The sequence below is a fragment of the Glycine soja genome, chromosome 15 (genome assembly GCF_004193775.1).
Source record: "Glycine soja cultivar W05 chromosome 15, ASM419377v2, whole genome shotgun sequence".
Classification (NCBI taxonomy): domain Eukaryota; kingdom Viridiplantae; phylum Streptophyta; class Magnoliopsida; order Fabales; family Fabaceae; genus Glycine; species Glycine soja.
This window is the reverse complement of record NC_041016.1, coordinates 4025038-4046377: the sequence shown is the minus strand read 5'-3', so window position 1 is coordinate 4046377 and position 21340 is coordinate 4025038. Positions and strand designations below refer to the sequence as shown.

Sequence of the window (21340 nt, the reverse complement as noted above, 5' to 3'; positions counted from 1 at the left end):
TTAAAATATAATTAATATTCTAATTTTCATGAAAAATGCTACGAAATAACTAACTTATCTTAAAATATACCTTAATTCATTGTTAAGGATGAAATTGAATAAAATATTTAATTATCCATCAATATTAGTGTAAAAAACAATAAAAATTACTGAAATAAAGATAAAAAGAAATTACTGAAACGTTAATAAAAAAAGGAGTAAATAATATGTTAGCTTACATACATTGCTTTATTGCTGGGAAGGGCATGTTAGCCATTTTGTTACCGACTACGATGTTTCTTTGCTCGCTGTTTCGAAGTGCAGTGTGTTATACCATGGACTTGAAAGAGATAGAAACATCTGCTCTGTTAGAAAGAAAATAAAAAAGGCTTCTGTGTGTTTGATCCAAAGTAAACTATATAAAAATATTAATAAATAAAATTTTTAATGATGATGTATTATCGTTGTCAAACAATCATAGATCATTGATCATATGATTTAAGATAGTTATTATATATAATAATATGAGGTTATAAGGTTAGTTTAATGTAAAAAATAAAAATAAAATTGTAAGTTTGAATCTCCATTATTATGGATACAAAATGGACTTATGTAAGTTAAAATTTTAATTAGAAGTGAAACTAAAGTAAGGTTTTAGATAACATTTAATACAAGAAAGGTTTTAATATTATCGAAATGGTAACATAAAATAAAAAAAATTATATTTTGCAGAAGAAAATAAAATAAAATATTTTTTCGAGAATGTTAATTTATTAATGATCAAAGATAAATTATTTTCATATTAACAAGTTATTTCCATGATAAAAACTGTAAATTCATTATTTTTGTTCAGGTCGAGGACATTGAAGGGAGTGTCTCGAGGCTCAGCCGCTCCACTTTGCTCTCCTAACTTGTCTTGATCATGAACATGAAGTGTATCATAAAGTTTACCTTTATATGAAAGGTCTCCTAATAATACTTTATATGTGTCCTTATAGCATTGACTCTCGAGAGACACATACCTATATATGTATGGTCGGTTCTGTTTTACGGTATACCACCTGATTTGTTGTCAGGCTTGGTCATGACTCGATCGACCATTAGAAATAAGTAGTCATATCTCTAGCATAAATGCTTAAGTGTGAGGCAACATTTATGGGAGATTCAACCAGGATCATATGCACTCTTTCAAGCATTAAGTCTTATGGTGAAAATGTTCACAAATAAGTTAATTTTTTAAGAGAAAATTAGTCAAAACGATGTATAGTCCTCCAAACATTGACTCTTATGATGTAAATGCTTATGGGTGAGTTAATTTTTTAGGAGGAATCACCAAGATAATATACAATTTTCAAAAAAAGAAATCATTTTTTAAAATTTCCTAAAAATTTCATTCAAAAAAAGTAATTTAAGGAATAAATGAACTATTGTAAACTATAGGTTCACTATCCAACCACTGCCCCGTCTTATCTTCCAAGGCAAAAATAACAAATTCTTATTGTCCCACCTAACTAAATCAATATCATCATCATTCTTTGATCTATCGACATTTTCACCCTTTGTGTTGGGTTCTTCGCATGCCACGGTTCTCTCTATTTGGGCCCTCTGCAGTAGAAACTTGTAAGATCGGCTTTCCTTAGACTCTTACCCTGCCTCATGAAGTTAATCAATAATCATTGAAACGGTTGTTAACCCTCACCCTTTTAAATATATTGCACGTGGATAACTTTATTATTTGAACATTTTATCATTATTCGAGCCTCTTGAAAATATAAAAAATGGTAACACTTCCCTGTTCGTTCTACACTTCTTTTTTTCTTCTTTTGGTTTGGGTGCTCTATAGGAAATTAGAGGAATATACCATGACATGTTTTCCTTAAACAATCACACGTCATCAATATATCTTGAAAGGGAGAAGGTCAATTCAAAAGGATTAGTATGCTTTTAAATTTGATTGATAATCTGATGGTGCTAACTAGTGACAAACCTCCGTCCTAATTAAAAGGGTCATTACAAAATTAAATTTGGTTCAAAATATCCGAGGATAGGATTTAACTTTTGATAAGTGGCAATGATGTAACCGAATAAACAACAAGTTGGATTCTGAGGCTGTCCAAATCGCTTTAATACCAATTAAACGATGATGAAATATCAATCCACCGAACCTTGTTCATACATTACTCTTTCTGCAACAAGTGCACACAAGCTTTGGGATATTTCATTAACATAACATCGATTACGTCCGTGATGGGCAGCTACTTTTTGTAAAGTTGGGATAAGAATAGAATGTGGCCCAATTCTGTTCTATGGCCCAGTCCGACGTCTTTTCAAGCATATGTCTCAACGTTGAAAAAAAAATTCAACGCTTAATTACATTTAGTCACTTTATTTTTTCAATTTTACAAAATTTGTTCCTCTATGGTTTTCTTACAAATTTGATTCTTTAATATTTTAAATGTGAAACTCAAACATGTGAATCAACATGTGATTGTTGCTGTTTAATTAAAGGTTTCAAGTTCTAATATTTAATTGAAGTGTCTTTTCTTACATAATTAATTGAAATGTTGTCAAAATTCAGGAAAAAATTGAAGAGAAGAAATTCAAGAAATTGAAAAAAGTAAGGAACAAAAAGATTAAAAGAGTAACTAAGTGTTATTATAAAGGATATATTATTTTATTAGTATTAATTTATTTTTAAATATTATCTATTTGTAAAAAATTAAAATTTAACAATTTTTTTATTAATATATTACCTAAATATAAATTATACTATTTTATTACTCAAATTATTTTTCTTAAGAATTTTTTCAATCAAAAAAGACTATTTTTGTCATAATAATTATTGCCATTAATTAGTGAATTTTCTTAAAAAGGTATGAATAATAAATAATTTTTTTAGTACAGAAAATGATAATGATAGTAATTTAAAAGGAATGAAGTAACTATTATGCATGCAGCTACCTTGAGTTTCAGATAGAATTTCTATAGGGTCTACATGAAGGTGACTCTCCAACGCACAACAGCACCAGCTTGCTGCAATGATGTTTTGGTCTCTGTTTCTGTCAATACGGTTAGAGAATAATTTGGTAAAAGGGAAGCAAGTAAACCCCTCTGACGAGTCTTCTGCCTTCTTGTCACAAACACTGTCAATTCTTTTCTGCACTCGAATTTTTAGGTTATATGTCAACTAGTGAAAAATGATACAACGAGACTTTAATTTGTTTTTTTAATATATTAAATCAGAAAGGAATGAAATACATATAATTAATATATATAAACAATAAAACAGTACTTTTATTTCATTTCATTCTAGTATTAGATATTCAAACATATTCCTAATCATCCGCGTAATAAGAAATTTAGTTGTTTAATACACATTTATGGTTTAGTTCAATTAAACTTCCTTCACTGGTATTATATTCTTCTACTATTCTTGACCTTATTCATTTGTCAATTTGTCGTCTTAATATTTTCTTGTTACCTATTTTCCCTTAATTACTACCTTGTTCTAGATGCGGATACATACTATATTTCTCGTCCTTCTTTATCTATAAATATATCTCGTCTTCTATTTTGGCAAAATAAACACACAGAGACTTCATTCAACGAGACTCATTGAGAAATGGTATTTTTCTAAGGAAAATCTAGGAGAGATATGTTATTTACCAAATTGTTTGTGTATTAGAACAACTGAAAGTGACTATTGTTCTGATAACATTGTCATATTTCACCAAATACTATACCCCATTCTATATTTATCTCGTAGCCTTCGCACATACATATATATTCACTTAATGCCTTAAAGGTACAACATATAAAAAAAATATCCCTCATCCGCAGCTGGCAGGTACAAGTTGCATTTTTTTTTTTTTGTCTATAATATTACACATTTAAATGCTATTTGATTTTGAGGAACTATTCGTCACACACAACAAAGAATGCTATTTAATAGTAGCTAGTTAGCCATGTGTGTCTACCGGAAAAAAAATCTGCGTTCCTCATTTTTTGTGTACTCGTACTAATAAATCAAAGATCAAGTATAGTGTTATCGAAAAAAAAAAGATCAAGTATTGTGATACCTAAACTACAATATATTTGTTTTCTCCGTGTAAAATAATCAATGAAATATGTTCGACCATCATTTATTTAAAAAAAAAAGATGCTGTGTTATTGTCTTCTAAGATATAGCTCATTCTTTTTCTTATTCCTTTATTAGAGAAAGTAATTCCATTAATTAAAAAGCTCACTCATGCATTTCGTATGAATGAAAATTGTCATGATTATCCGAGGAAAAAAAGCAGTGACATCCACCTAGGGTGGATGGATTGGATGAAAATATGAGAAAGACAGAAAAAAAGGTTGAGAGGAAAATTGATAGAATGATGCATAATGTGATGGAAATATAAGAGATAAAAAAAAAGGGGCAAAAGTGAGGTGGAAAAAAAAGTATATGTATAATAAATATTATAAAAAAAAAGTTCATTTACTTGACTGTGGTTGTTTCAGCAAAACTATTACATTACCTCTATCAATACCGTGCAAGACAAAAACCTTTGGATATTGGAATGAAATTTAGTCCATCACATGCATTAATTTTATACTAAAGAGAAGATTATCATAATATAAGAATAAAACATAGCTTAACTTTTATAAGGTGTTATGTTAGTGTAACTCTTTTATTTCAATTTTTGATATTTTTAGTGTAAAAAAACATATTATCATTCAATAATGTACTGATAATCAATAAACTTGGCTACTCATTAAATTATGTCACAACACATTAATAATGCATGTACTCCCTCGATTTCATAATAAGTGTTATGTTAAAAAAAAGTCTAAAAAATGTTAATTTAATTTTTAATATAATATTAATTATTTTTTCTATATATACTTCTAATAATGTTGATGATGGATATTATTAGAGTCTATAAATGAATGAGTTAATAATTATAAGATTATTTTTGTAAAATTGTTTCACTCTTTCGATCATATATATATTTTTATTTTTTATATGCTACTCTTTTATCTATTTACTAGTTTTTATTTGTTTGTGTAAAAAAAACTTGGACAATATTTTGACATATAGTACAAAGGAATACAAATTAAAAATACTAGTGAATTATGAACTTTTTTCGGCTGCTTCTTGAAAATAAAACATTTTCCATCAGTGTAATCTATAATGTGAACCAATATATAAATTAAATAAATAAATACGTTATACTGTTATTCAATTAAAATTTAATGCTTCATGTACTTAACGAGTTTAATTACATTATAAATTACATAAATGTAAATCATACATTGATAATAGATGAAAATATAATTGGTCAAATGAAAAATATTAAGAAACATATTCTTTTGTGAATCACCAATAATGATTAAGTGGTTTAAGATTTAAATTTAGGTTAATTCTTAGATATAGAATAAATTTAATTTTATTGAGAGAAAAATATTAATCTTATGTGAAAAAGAAATAGGTTTGAATATACTTTTGGCACCTTAGTATTTTTTTTGTTTTTGTTCCTGAAAAAAATTCATTTTAATCATTGTAAAATATATTTATTTATTTTTCCTGCTTTAAATAGTAAAAAAATATTATCTAAAATGCTTTAAAAATAACAAAAAAACATATTTTATAAGGGAATAAAATGAAAAAAATATTTAAACAAAAGAAATATATTACCAGAACTATTTCATACCAATTCTTTTGTTGATTTTACATCTTATTTAACATGTTTTATTTATATTTTGATAAATTTTTTAGTCAACAATATATAGTATATTGGGAGGAGTGTACATTGAGAAGTATGCTGGTAGCTATCCTCGTTGGTAAATAAACAAACATGGAGTCGTGATACATTTCCTAGCAAGGTACCAACACATTCACAGCCTCAGAAGGTGTCGTATCAGGAAAAGTGAAACCTTTCCATTTTTCTCCGTTTTTAAGTACTTAACGTTGTGTGACAAAAAGGAATTGATGCCTAGCATTGAAAAATATCTCTTCTTCCTTGTCCCATTCGGCCACTCCCACCACACAACACAAAGAATGAACCATTCATTTAATATTCCCCATTCTAGAAGTGCATTGAACTATATCAAAGTAAAATCTTATTGACCTAAGTCTTCTGATTAATATTGATTATACGATATACATATAAGCACCACAACCACCCGATAGGTTTGAGCCTGTCTATAGATATATGTCACCGTGCCGTCCACACTCAAATGGAAAATTAAGGCACTTACATACCTTCTTAGTGGTCATGTACCAGTTGGCCTGTCTCATTATCAATCATGGTCGTCCTTTTAATTAGTACCATAGTGATTGTCTGATTGATTGGAAGAATCAGATACAATAGTTCCATAACTTGTAGGTTAAACCAAAAAAGCCATAATCATGCTTGATTCTCTTTCACGTTATGTAATTGTGGGACATCATGCTAAACTCCAAATAGTTGAATACACATCAAAATAAGATTAGTCCAAATTTTGAGACCAATGACAAGCTTAAAAAATAGGATATGGTAGTTCTGCCAACCCTTTAAAGAATCGGTAGTTATCATCTCATTATTGAAACTAAGAACCAAACACAGTGCGGTGCTCTGCCAAAGAAATGATAGGGTGAAATTGAAGGGTACGTACCATACAATATGTGAAGTCCATTTCTACATTAAAGGCCCAACATGTATTTAATGTTGGTTAAACCATGATCATGTAACACAGCATAGATGCTTTTCTGGCTTGTCTATCGTCGCTTGTGATAAGGTCAAGGGTCCTATTCACGGCTGTTAAGGGGAACTTGTTAAAAAATTAAAAAAATAAAAGAGTATTTAGCAAAATAATGATTTTTAAGGCAATATTAAGACTTGGTTTTCTACTTCTTTTTGTTGTTTTTCTTTTATTTTAATGTTTTTTATATTATAAATCGATCCTATTTGTCAATTGTGACAATAAAAATGTTATACTGCCAAACTAAAATTAAAAAAAAGGCAACATTACAAAAATTTTCAACTTTTAGTATGTTAAAAACTTGAAAGTTTTATTTCATTTTGGATTTTTTTAAAATGCTTAACGAATTATATTAAAAATTTTCATTAGCATTTGGATCATGTATTCATAAATTATAATTTATTAGTTCACATTATAGGTTACATTGATGGGAAAATGTTTTCTTGTCTAGAAGTTAATAATTCACTAGTATGTCAAAATGCGCATGGATGTATTTTATACTTTGTATTTTACATTACATAATAAAAACTCTTCTCAGTTACCCATTAAGGGCGAGCTAACTAGTAGCAGCAGCAAGATTTGGATAGTTTGTATGTGGTGAAAAGGTTAAACCTCTTTAGTGTCACTATACAAAAAAGAAAAAGAGTTTAATTGTATAAAAATAAATATTTATCTTTTCCAAATGCACAAATTAACTAAAATACTATAATTTATTAATCGGTAAGAATCAAGGACAAGAATTAAAGAATAGCCATATCAACGTTCCTCTGTTATGTTTACACGATGGGTCTTAGACCTCAAATTAAAACACTCGAATCATATTACCTTATCTACTAAGAATAAAGATACACAAAAGGGAAAGTGCGTGGAAGGATATGGTTACAAATTAATTTATAGCTAGGAATACTCTTTGAAGAATATTGCATGCCTTTATCAAAAGCAAATGATAGTGCAAAAAGAGACCGATTACAGCTAGATCTTATTCCCATTTATGTATAACTTTCATTGAAAATTATTGAGAAACCTTGCACCAAATACCACTTAACCTAAATTATTGTCTTAAAACGAAAATTAATGCAATAAAGGATGCAGCGTGCTTGATTTCGATATAGTACCAGCAAGGCAGCAACTCGATCCTCCTTTATGTCTTATTTTGTTTTTTTGGGGTCAATTTTAATTTGTGCTTATGAGAATGTTCATAATCTGTCATCTTACAAATCAAATATTATTATTATTATCTAAAATTTAAAGAAACAGAGGTGGGTGAAAGGGAAATACAGATTTATACAATGGGAGAAATTAAAGGATACAACTTTTGTTAGAAAGATGTTCATTCACTTGTCCATCTCCATTACGTGAAAGATAATCCATTCGCTTCCCCTTTATTTAAAAGTCAAAACTATGCCCTTTACATATTTTTTTTCTTCTGTTCGAATTGTAATTTGGCAGATTCACTAATTAAACATGGGAGAAAACTTTGTTTGCCAATTGATGAAAGAGACAATAACTTCACAGTCAAGTGACATTTCCAGGAAGTTGTAGGAAAAGAAAATACTTTCACTTTTTTCACCTCATTTTTTTCCCTCTAATTTTTTCTTCTTACATCACATCAAGTAAAACATTTTTTATTTTCTTTCTTTTCTTTTTCTTTTTTCTTTCCACCGACATCCCAAAAATAAGGTGTGCAAATTGCAATAATGATTTTTCTAATCAATATAAAGAAAAAGACGTGAAAGAATGTTTATATGTGAATTTGGGTGTGTTAGATCTTATAAAATCGTGTTTGAGAAGTCACACAATAAAAACAAGTATTATTGTAATAAATCTAAATCCTTCTATCTATCGTATTCCTTGTTAGTACCTTTAACGTAGAACAATCTTATACATTTGATCTATGGGCTAAAGGTATATTATTGTGCAAGTATATGAATATTATTATTATTGTTTTTTCAATGATGTGCACAATCAAAGAGGATAGTGAATGCAGAAAAAAAATTCAATTCTAAGTACTCACATTGAATATGCAAAGAATTTAACCATTTATTTATTTATTTATTTTAGAAAAAAAAATAACATTGTAATGTACACCTTTCCCAAGTAAACTACTCCATTTGAATGATTTGATTAAGAGTATGTTACTGACATTTTTTCTTTAAAAAAAGGACACAAGTCAGTTTCCTGTTTGATTATGCCTTTGGCCACATTGCCTATATGCACTAGCAATAGAAGGGTTTGACTTAAGGTAGCTGGTGGAACTTTCAATTCATTGCCATGGGTAGGTTTCTATAAGTTGGACAGCACCAGCTGGCGCAGATCTAATTTAGGGTTTCTATAAGTTGGAGTATATCACTACTTTGACTAATTTAGGTGGATGCTCCCCCTGTAAACTAATGGCCAATCATCCCGCAAGACAATCTGTAAAGGCTGTAGAGTTTTCATCTAGAAATAATAAATCAAACATGGAAGCATCCTTGATTTTCACAAGGGTATCTACGTACTACTTAATAGCAGGCAGAATAAGATTGGGTAGTAGCTTTCGGAATCACCGAAAAAAGCAATAGTCTTTGATTTGTTTTGGTTCATTTGACTTGTGTAGCATCTAGCATGGGATTATCACATCACACATAAGGAGAGAGAAATGGACGAAGCTTTTTTATAGTAATCAATTGACCAGCTAATTATAAAGACTTGGTTTACCTAATAAATAGAACTCCAAAAGGGAAGTGTTAAGTGTAGAGTAGAGGTGCATAAGTACAAGTACAATTTCCAAGTTGTAATGATACTTAATTATTTAGTACGTACTCCTGTGAAACTTGTGATGATTAAAAAGGTAATGATACATGACCATTGATCAGGATGCCTAGCGATAATCCTTTACCCCGTATAAATAAGAACTATATAAACTTAGGAGTATGGTTTAAGCAATTTGATTTTTGTCTAGTGAAGGAAATATATACATTGATTTATCCTGTTAAAGGAAATACCAAACACATGGATGAATGGGCCCAAGTTTCCTTGACAAGTTTTAGCGGGAAAGTTGGGGCATGAATAATTATATCAAGAATTGCAGGTAGGCATGGACCATTATTACACCAAAGAAAAACAAGAGGTAGTATATGCAGAGCAGAGAGTACAACTCACTGTTTTCCACTACTTGCTGCAATTTTAAAGTTTACAACCCAAGTTTACCTTACAAATTCATCAAATAATTCTCATTCTGAATTACTACAACACAATATTGGTTTTTTCATGAACTTAAAATTCAATTTGAATGCAACTTGTGTTGTGGGTGCTTTACAGTGAGGATCTACCTCAGCAATGCTACTGGTTAATGAGTCAAATTGGACCCCACACATTCTCGTCCGTGAAGATTTTTGTGCATGCGAGTGGGTCCCACTGATCCATGCTTTAAGTTCACGGTTTTATGATTGGACCCTGAGACTGGTTTAACTGTGCTCGGGTCCACCGTAGAGGAGAGCAATTCCACCAATCGCAGTCCTACTTCGTTTCATCACCTCTAGTTTAGTTGACCAGCTTTATCGGCTTCAATTCATTCTTTACCCACATCATGCGTTTAAACAGGTGACAGCATTTCTTGTTGGGTAAATAAAAAAGCAAGCATTTAGTATATTCAACTTTAAATAATACTTTCCCTATAAAAAAAAATCAAATAATACTTCTCCGATAATATCTCTAAAATAATTCTTTAAAACAAATACAGTACTGTACTATTTTATTTTAATTTCTTAACATGTTTGTCATCTTGTATTTCACTTGGAAGATGTAAAGGGAACACTACAACCCAACAAAATTGGAAGCGTGTGAAAAGCTTAACTTTTTTTTTTGTTTGCTCTAAAAACTACAATTCCGATATATATGTTTTCAATTTGAACATATGCATAAAATGTTGTGAATTTTATTTTTTATTCTAATTTATGATAGGATCTCCATAAACTTAGTTTGTTGAGAGCAATTCCAAAGGAGAATTTCTCCTACCTTTGTAAGTAAAAGAAATTGCTTTGATATCACTTTTTTCGTTGAAGAAAAACTTTACTCGTGGTTCTTAATCTTTGGGGTGCTACTGTAAGCAATGGTTGTTCTTCCTATTTGATTGATCCACTTGCAGGTAATATGAATATAAAATTGTAGTTATCATAATTTTTTTTAATAATTGTGGGGACCATTTGAGAAATTTTAATGACTTTTTTAGTTGGAATAAAATTTTGATTGGGTTGTTTGAAGAAAAAAATGTGATGTGTTATTATAAGAAAGTGAAAAATATTATTAAAAAATAAAAGAAATTTTTTGATGGATTTATTGGTTAGAGATGCTCTTTTTCTATTTCAATTTTAAAATTAAAGAAACAAAATAATCAACTAGGAATATCATCAACCTTCCCTTTTATCGAATTAAATGTTGCAACCCACATTTTGATTGGATGTAGCTTTTGCCAAAGTCTTAACTAACACAATGTCAATTAAATGTGCCAAAACGAATTATTTATTTTTTCTCCCATACCTTCTCTTTTTTTTTTTTCTTCCAGAAATGAACCCCAACCAACTGAGGTTGAGGTTAATAACTAAAGTAAACACCCAATTTGGTTTATATAAAATATTATTTCACTCAATATAATTTTTTTAAAAAAAATAATCATTAAATACGTACTAATTTAGTCTTTGAAAAATGAAAAGTCATTAATAATTCAAATTGATTTTAGAAAATATTAACTATTAAAAAAGATGAATGACTAAAATACTCTATATTTATAATTTAAAGCATTGTTTAATGACTTTTTTTCCTTTCAGATATCAAATGGGACTGAGTGATCTTTTTAGTAATGAAATTAGGTACTAGTTACTAAAAAAGATCGATCCTGAGATGCATTGAAACTTTGATAACACTCCCATGATACATGAACAAACATTGCATCTTTATGACTGACTAAACACAGAGCACAAAAAATCACAAACGATTCACCCATGACCTCATACTGTATAATTATTAGCTTCATTTATCATACATCCATGGCAATTGGCTTCGATCGCCCATGAAAATGACAAGCCAAATCATTTATTTTGATCCAGCCTAAAAGCCTCGAAGGTCCAAGTTGGGAGGTACATTGGAAAAGGATCCCATCCCAGCTAAGTTTCACAAGATTCACTTTCCTCCTTCGCAATTAATTCGTATATGGTAATATAGTAATAGAGGACAACCCTTTCCCTTGCAATTATCAGTATCAGTAATGTTACCTATCAGATTTTCCGGAACTTTAGATTCGCTGTCTTTAGTGCAAATGGGAAAATTGCAGTCAAATCGAATCAACAAGCTAAGTTTCACTTTCCAGTCTTTATTAAATAGATTAATGTTTGCTTCTTCTTCTTTTATTTCTAAAGTATACATTATTTATTTTAGTTCTTATTTATGAAAATGTATCATATGTATTTCTTAGTTATTTTATTTAAATGAAGAAATATAATGAGACATTTTTTTTAGAGATAAAAATTAGATTTGACGCCTTTTTATAAATAGGATAGGAGACCAAAAAGATATAACTTTTTTTTTACGCAAAGAGATAACTCATTTTCAAAAACTGAAAATAAGCTAGCATTACTTTGTTTAATTACCGTGACTAAAAACATATTTATTTTCTTAATAAAATTACATTATTTTTTTTATATTCTTGACCTATGATGTCTTCGTCCCAAAATTGCATATGTTCACTAAAATCAACACTCAAATATATAATGCAAAACAAATACTAATTTTTACGTAATTAATTAATATGTTTTAGTCATCTTCTTTGTTTTTTACGAGAGAAAAAAAAAAGAATCTATTTTATTAATTTATTGCATTTATTATAAAATAATTAAATATATTTTTGTTAAAAAATAATTAATAATTTTTTTTGAAAAAAGTATTATATAAAAGTACAAATAGACTTTTTAAAAAATGTCTTATAAATAGAAAAAGAAAAGGAAGAAGTATAAATTATTATTATTTTTACTCTTGCTGAATTTTTAAGACCCAATTAACTAATTTATTAAGATAAAAAAATTAACACATTTTTCTAAAATTACTCCTAACATTAATAAAATATACTTTTATTCTTTTTAAATATTTTTATTAATTTTAATTCTTTTATTGTCTCTTATCATTAAAATATTTATTGTTTTACTTTTTATTTGTTATGCAGTCAAATTCACAAAATACTCTCTATAAGGTAAATTTAATCTCTCAAAAAGCTTAAAACATTATGTATTTTACTTATTATTTATTTAATTCAGAAAATTGAGTCAAAGTTAAGGATAATTTTGTAAAAAAATAATTAATATAAACAATATTTTGGATTGTTTTTAGAGTATAATACACTTGCACTTTCTGAGATTAATCCTTATTACACTCAACCATACTTTTTTATTTATTATACACAAGATTTTCTTATTTTTTTTATCATCCATTACATTTTGACCACCTGACCCACTAACATTGTGAAAAATAACGAAAAAAGGAGAAAGAAATGAAGATTTATTGGTGTCACCGTCATGTCTTCAACCCCGATGAATGTAGCATTATCGTACTTGATGAAATAGTTATCAAACTGCAACGGACCGTCACAAGAGGTGAAGCAGATGTTGTCGAGCTGGATGACTGCATGTGACATGCAGCGAGAGCACTAATCGTTGGTGAGGTTGTTGCAACACTGGAAGAGGATGTAGATAGCATCGAAGGAGGCAGAGATGGTGAAATTGTTGTGGTTGATAAAGGTGACGGAGTTAACGAGGGGGTGAAGAGTGAGTTGACAATATTTTCGTGGGAAAAATTCGAGTGAACTTAGACTGAGAGCAAACTTGTACAAGTGATAGGGGTTCTTAAGATATTTCACAAAAAATTAACATTGTTATCAAACGTAATTATTAAGGAGACAAAAGAAATATGATTTGAAGGAAAAGAAACGAGGATAAGAAGTACTACTATTTTTATTTTTATTAAGCCTTTCTTTTATTAAAAAAAAGAGGAAAAGAGGCCGGGTTGATAAGATTAAAAAAAGAAGGCATAGGAAGTGAAATTTTAATGAAGTATAAAGACGTAAATGTAATATGCGATTGTTTTTATTAAGCCTTCCTTTTAATTCACTCTTTTATACCATTTGGTTTTAACCGACCCCTCCAAACAAAGCCAAACGCCAAAGGCATCTAGCCGCCAAAGTTCATACCCCGCCTCACGTGATTTTACCGTAGCAGGCAATGTTTCTGATGTGATGGTAGTATTATTTCAAGATATGATAATTAATGTTTTTAGGTATTAATTAAGAAATTAAAGGAAAAATATATTTATTATAAAATTACAAAATAATGGAAAAAAAGGTGATAAGTAATGTAATTTTTTTAATTTTTTAATCAATACACCAAAAATAATCATAATATTTGTCTTATTTTAATTTTTATTTAATTTATCTTTAAAAAAAAAAAAGAGAAGAAACTGTACCCACTACGGCACTATGCAGTAGAGGCGCCAATATATACACCCATGCCAAGTTGTGCTTCCAAACAAATTTATGTAACTGGATGAGTTATTGATCATTTTTGTATATACATTTTCGATTTTTCTCTCGGTTGTTCCTTTGGCTCTCGTCAAAAGCAACAACTGCATTCAAAGGGAGGGCTAAAAAACAATGTTGCCATCATTAACACACATGGTTTCGCTCTCCATTTTGAATCTCCTCCACACTCAAAAATCATAGTACATAGATAGATAGCTCCTTTATTATACACAAACAATCACACACCGTATCCCTTGTTTTGAGTTTCCGAGGTCAGAACATGGCCTGCGCCGAAAACAGACAACCGAAGGTTCCTGTTTTCCTCTGTTTCTTCTCATTTACGTTTGTTGCCAGCGTTTTGCTGAATTGCAACCGGGTTTCGGGGCAGACATCCGCTGTTTTTGCCTGCGATGTTGCGAAGAACCCGGCTTTGGCGGGTTATGGGTTCTGTGACAAGTCACTCTCGGTGGAGGACAGGGTGGCTGATTTGGTGAAGAGGCTCACATTGCAAGAGAAAATCGGAAGCTTGGTGAATTCCGCGACCAGTGTAAGTAGACTTGGCATTCCCAAGTATGAATGGTGGTCTGAGGCACTTCATGGAGTCTCCAACGTTGGACCTGGGACCCACTTTTCCAGTCTGGTGCCTGGCGCCACCAGTTTTCCCATGCCCATTCTCACTGCGGCGTCATTCAACGCTTCGCTCTTTGAGGCCATTGGAAGAGTGAGTCAGATTTTTAACTCTTCATTAATTAATTTCTCTCTCTGTCATGTCTTAAAGTCACTCTTTTTCTTTCTTGGGGTGGATCACTCATATAATGGGAAAGTCTGGTTTTTTCCCCTTTTTTTATGAATGAGGAGGACATCGAAACTTGTTCATTTTAGTCACTCGAGTTGGTGTTTTTTCCACAAAAGTGAGGTTCGGAATGTGAAATTGATACGCCATTGTACGGGTTCCGTTCTTTAGAATTGAGTCATTGTGGGGGACTTTCCTACTATAGTATTACTTTCATTGATGGTGTTCAATCTACATTATTGATTCAACGATTTAGAGGGGATAGAAAATTAAAACACTAGAAAATAATATATATTGGGTGTTCTTAAATTTGTAGGTTTGAATATGCACTTATTTACAGGTGGTTTTAGCAGTGAGGTTGAAGATATTCTTTGTTGAATAAAAGAAGTTGATGGGTGGGTGGGTGGGTGGGGGTAGTTACAGAGTTGATTTTTTTTTCACGCTCTCGACTTTTAGGTAAAATTGCTTGATTAAGCACTACTATAATAAATGAAGCAAAAATTTAGGGTGAGTTCTCAGGTGTGAACCTGCAAAATTTGGATTTAGATATTTATGAGTTTTTCCCCATTTTTTCCAGCTTTCATATTGAAACTAAGGTGAATGACAGAGAGGGTTTGATGCTGATTGCTTGCCAGTGATATAGTTTCAAAATTGATAAGTCTCTCTGTTTTCAATTTTTGATAGTACATTTAAATGAGAAATGACCAAATTGCTTTAAATAATAAAAAATGAATAGTTAGTGATATTTTGCTGCAGAGTCATCTATTTTTGTGATTTATCACAATTCAAATAGTTGATGTCGGCACTGAACTTAAAAATGTTGGTTTCAAGTGGTGTTTAGGACTAATTTGTGGTCATTTTAGGTGGTTTCAACGGAAGCCAGAGCAATGTACAATGTGGGGTTGGCCGGTTTGACTTATTGGTCACCAAACATAAACATATTCAGAGATCCCAGATGGGGAAGAGGACAGGAGACACCAGGGGAAGACCCTTTGCTAAGTAGCAAATACGCAACAGGATACGTGAAAGGTTTGCAACAAACTGATGATGGAGACTCAAACAAGCTCAAGGTTGCTGCTTGTTGCAAACATTATACAGCCTATGATTTGGATAACTGGAAAGGCATTCAGCGTTACACCTTCAATGCTGTGGTAATATACTACATACATTAATTGAAAACTCAACAAGTTAATGTGATGTGAATGCAGAAAAATCATTTTGTCACCCCTTCTTATCTTTTGAATTTGTTAGGTGACACAACAAGATATGGATGATACATTCCAACCACCGTTTAAGAGCTGTGTGATTGATGGGAATGTTGCCAGTGTCATGTGTTCCTACAACCAGGTTAATGGAAAACCAACCTGCGCAGACCCTGACCTCCTTAAGGGGATTATCCGAGGAGAATGGAAATTAAATGGGTATCTTAAAACTCTCCTTGATTCCTAAATCTTGTATACTTAGGTTAGGTAGGGTTAATTGATCATGTTTGTTAATGTAGTCTTGATAGTGATATGCATGTGTGGTGTATGCAGATATATAGTTTCTGACTGTGACTCGGTAGAAGTGCTTTTCAAAGATCAGCACTACACCAAGACTCCTGAAGAAGCTGCAGCCCAAACCATTCTGGCAGGTAAGAAAATATGAAATGACTATATACTTCCAAATTCATTAGGTAATTCTGGATTATCATTGAATTGCAATCGTCATTTGCACAAGTCTTGGTTTGCACAAATTATGCAAGATACCTGTTTACTTACCTTCTTTATATGTAATGTTTGATTGCACAGGGTTGGATTTGAACTGCGGAAATTATCTTGGCCAATATACAGAAGGGGCAGTGAAGCAAGGACTTTTGGATGAAGCATCTATTAACAATGCTGTCTCGAACAATTTTGCCACATTGATGCGTCTTGGTTTCTTTGATGGTGATCCAAGCAAGCAACCTTATGGTAACCTTGGTCCAAAGGATGTATGCACTTCAGAGAACCGGGAGCTCGCCCGTGAAGCTGCAAGGCAAGGGATTGTGTTGCTTAAAAATAGTCCAGGATCATTGCCTCTCAATGCCAAAACCATTAAATCATTGGCAGTTATAGGGCCCAATGCTAATGCTACCAGGGTCATGATTGGAAACTATGAAGGTATCAAAATTTCCTACTCCTATACTAGGCCACATAGATATAAAGTTGGGAACTATATTGAATTTGATAAACGATTAAACGTGTCAATTATTTCTCTGTAGAAGCACCAAACTTATATAACTGTAGGCAAAATTTATCAAATGGTTTGCTACTATATAGTTAAATACTTTATTATCTCTACCTTGTGCTTAATATCACATTTGACCAGTTCCTAAAATTTTTCAGGCATTCCTTGTAACTATATATCCCCCTTGCAAACCCTAACAGCCTTAGTTCCTACGAGCTATGCTGCCGGCTGTCCCAATGTGCAATGTGCGAATGCAGAGTTAGATGATGCCACACAGATAGCAGCATCTGCAGATGCAACGGTGATTATAGTTGGTGCAAGTCTAGCTATAGAGGCAGAAAGTCTTGACAGAATTAACATTCTTCTTCCAGGACAACAGCAACTTCTAGTGAGTGAAGTTGCTAATGCATCCAAGGGACCTGTGATTCTTGTCATAATGTCTGGTGGGGGCATGGACGTGTCCTTTGCTAAATCTAATGATAAAATCACAAGCATCCTTTGGGTTGGCTACCCTGGTGAAGCTGGTGGAGCTGCCATAGCTGATGTTATTTTTGGGTTTTATAATCCAAGTAAGTCATTCACAGCCTCCCTTGTATAAAAAAAATTCCAATCCTATAATGATACTTCTTTGACACTGATGGATAATTTCCTAATGCAGGTGGAAGGCTACCCATGACATGGTATCCACAATCATACGTAAACAAGGTACCAATGACAAACATGAACATGAGGGCAGATCCTGCTACAGGTTACCCTGGTAGAACATATAGATTTTATAAAGGGGAAACTGTTTTCTCCTTTGGAGATGGAATAAGCTTCTCAAGTATTGAGCACAAAATTGTTAAAGCACCACAATTGGTGTCTGTTCCTCTAGCAGAAGATCATGAATGCCGTTCCTCAGAATGCATGTCACTTGATGTTGCTGATGAGCATTGCCAAAACTTGGCCTTTGATATTCACCTCGGGGTCAAGAACACGGGGAAAATGAGCACTAGCCATGTAGTGTTACTGTTCTTTACTCCTCCTGATGTGCATAATGCTCCTCAGAAACACTTGTTGGGTTTTGAGAAAGTGCACTTGCCAGGAAAATCAGAAGCACAGGTTAGGTTCAAGGTAGATGTTTGCAAGGATTTGAGTGTGGTCGATGAGCTTGGCAACAGGAAAGTTCCACTGGGACAACATCTGCTTCATGTGGGAAACTTGAAGCATCCATTGAGTCTGAGGGTTTGAAACAAGTCTTCAAATCCTCGGCACTGATTTCTTTTTTTTCCTTCTTTTATTTTTGCCTTTTTCCTCGCTGGTTTCCTTAAAAGAATTCTTCTAGGGGACCAGAAATAAGTCAGAGGTAACTGTAACAAAATTCTCTGATTGGCATTATCGTATTCAAATCACAAATTTGGAAACAAAACCAAGTTTTCGTTAGAGCCCACATTATACGATTTGACAACGTAAAACTGAGATTTATTCTAAAATTCGTCAGCGGTATCTCTATTTAGAAGTTCTATTTTGTACAATAAATAATTGTCTAGAAGAGAATTACGGGCAATGCTTGTCTTCATAAAGAGCTTCAAAATAGGACCATTTATAAGAGCAAAATATTTAAGGAATGCAACCCTAAAGGCCAAAACCCATAAATTGAAATATTCGGCTACTCTAGTCTAATCTAATAGCCTAATATGATTTCTAGAGTAGGGAGGGAACTGCTTTTCAATTAACATATTTATACATTATTTCAATTTTCATTAAACAACTTAGAACCCCTGTACCCAGGAGGGGATTGAGCAATGGTGGGGGAGTTTTTGGTATTATCTTAAAAAATTAAATATTGAAAGGGTAAAAATTAAAATACAGAGAAAAAAACACAAACTAAAACAAAACTTAACTTGACATTCCAACTAAAATCGCGGTTGCTAATTATTTTCTAAAATTATGGTTGAAATCACATAGTTTATTACAAGACATGAAATACATAAAAAAAAGGAGAGTAGCCGAATATTTTCTGGTTTGCCTTTCTTTTGGGCATTGAAGAACCTGAAGGAGGGTCTGCTTGAGTTGCCAGAGGGGTTTGAGGAAATAACCAAGGAACGTGGGATTGTTTCGAGGACTCGGGCATTGGGTGTTCATAAAATATTTTTCAAAAAAATGATGATACATGGACATTCGTGTTTTTTAAACACATATTTTTTCTCTTTGTCTCTCTCTTCACCTCAAATCACAATATGCATAACTTATACTTTTGTCTCTCTCTAGGTATATTATAACATATTTGATGCTCATGAAATATTTTTCAAAAGAATGATCATATATGGACACTCGTATTATTTAAACTCTTAACAAACACATCTTCTTTCTCTTTGTCTTTCTCTTCACCTTAAATCGCAATATGTATAACTTATACTTTTCTCTCTTTATCACTGAGTATCAATTAACATATTGTGTGTGCAAGGTATAATTTTTCTTTTCAAAATTTAATACGTCAATGGTTGAACTTGAACCATACTTAATTTATTTTAAAAAAACAGGTGAAATTTTAGAAAAGTAAAAAGACCTGTACTAACTCAAATAATCAAATACTCATATCCACTTAATCCCTCCTATGTATGCTTGTGATTGTGAAGGGAAGCAATGAAATCTTCAATGTATTGGTCATCGAGCTCCTTGTTGCTAAATTTCTTGCCCAACTCTTTAGCATTGTTCCTATAAGCACTTCCCTCCTCTTCCACCATTGCCAATCTCAATGCCTTGGCCACTGAGCTTCTTGTGAACGACCCATCTTGCTCATTCCTTGGAATCTCAATTCCCACTTTCTTCTCTTCCATCACTCTTGAATATAAAGCTTGGTCTAGCAAGAAGGGCAACATCACAAGAACGTGTCCAAAGATGAGATTTTCGATCATTGAACCAGAACCACAATGAGTCAAGCACCCACCAACCGATGCATGAGCCAATATCTTAGGCTGGGGTGCCCAAGTTTTCCAAACAACACCTCGATCTTTGGTCCGATCCTCAAACCCTTCTCGCAAAAACTCAACCGAGCCCTTCCTCAAGACCCAGAAGAAAGACAACCCTGAAAGCTCAATTCCAAGAGCCAACTCATTGAGGTTCTCTTGGCTCAGTTTCACCTCACTCCCAAATGCAATGTACACCACTGATGACCCTTTCTGTGTATCTAGCCATGCCTTGATCTGAAGCCAATCGGGGCTATTGTCCTCCTCATCAGAGCCTCTTAACGGTGGAAGCAACCCCACAGGAACCACAGGCTTGTGGTAAAACTCAGCAAGATAATCCAACCACTCTTGTTCAAGGTCTCTGGAGCTTCTGATGACAAACATGTCACAACCTGAATTTGCTGTGTTGAGATCAAAAACAGGTGAGGCACCTGTCTCGTTGACCTTGATATCTTCTAAGAGCTTCCTCACCTCATAGGGTCTTAGACCAATCTTTGTAGGGAAAGGAACCCACTTGGGAGGGCCATAGTAGTCTTCAGGGTTTGATCTATTGGCAGCAGCAGCATCACCAAGTTGTTGTTTTGGTGTGTCAAAGAAGCATATGGTCCATGCAGGGCAGGGACTGAAATAGGCACTGTGAATTTTGAGGGTCTTGGCTAGCTGTGGAATCCAGCTTGCTGCAAAATCATAGAAAACCCAATCAGGATTTGAAGTTTTGAGAACCTCAAAGACAGGTTCTTGGAGAGCATCATAGGCCAATTTGAGGTAATAGAGTTTGTTGGAGGGAATGTCCATTGTGGAGTCAGCATCTTGTGGGAGATGGTTCTTGTCGATGTGGGGCGATAAGAGTAATTTGGATAGTTTAACAAATGGTGATAAGGTTTGAGGGAGTTTGGGCAAGCGATCTATTATCTTAGGGGTGGAAACAAGAGTGACATAGTGACCCTTTTGTGCAAGGATCTTGGAAACCTCGAAGCAGGGGTATACGTGACCCATGGCTAGCCATGGGAACATTACAACATGAAGAGGCTTATTGGATGAAACTGAAACTGAGTGATCCATTGGTTCTTTTCTCTGCATAAGGAAAAATATGTTAATGTCATCCGTGTTGTGTATAATAATATATAGGCAAAAATGAATCCA

General features: G+C 32.4%; 2 protein-coding genes across 2 annotated transcripts; one reads left to right on the top strand and one right to left on the bottom strand.

Moving 5' to 3' along the window:
• The first annotated feature begins 14250 nt into the window (after nt 1–14250).
• On the top strand, nt 14251–18678 carry LOC114386643 (beta-xylosidase/alpha-L-arabinofuranosidase 1-like). Its single transcript, XM_028346678.1, has 7 exons — nt 14251–14969; nt 15905–16192; nt 16293–16462; nt 16577–16674; nt 16832–17182; nt 17408–17818; nt 17908–18678. Exons 1-7 carry the CDS (start codon nt 14529–14531, stop codon nt 18477–18479), a joined length of 2331 nt encoding a protein of 776 aa, XP_028202479.1. The 5' UTR covers nt 14251–14528; the 3' UTR covers nt 18480–18678.
• Nucleotides 18679–19132: 454 nt separating this feature from the next.
• Nucleotides 19133–21321, bottom strand: LOC114386644 (soyasaponin III rhamnosyltransferase-like). The gene has a single exon (XM_028346679.1). The coding sequence runs from the start codon at nt 21275–21277 to the stop codon at nt 19844–19846; it is 1434 nt and encodes a 477-aa protein (XP_028202480.1). The 5' UTR covers nt 21278–21321; the 3' UTR covers nt 19133–19843.
• Between the last annotated feature and the right edge of the window lie 19 nt (nt 21322–21340).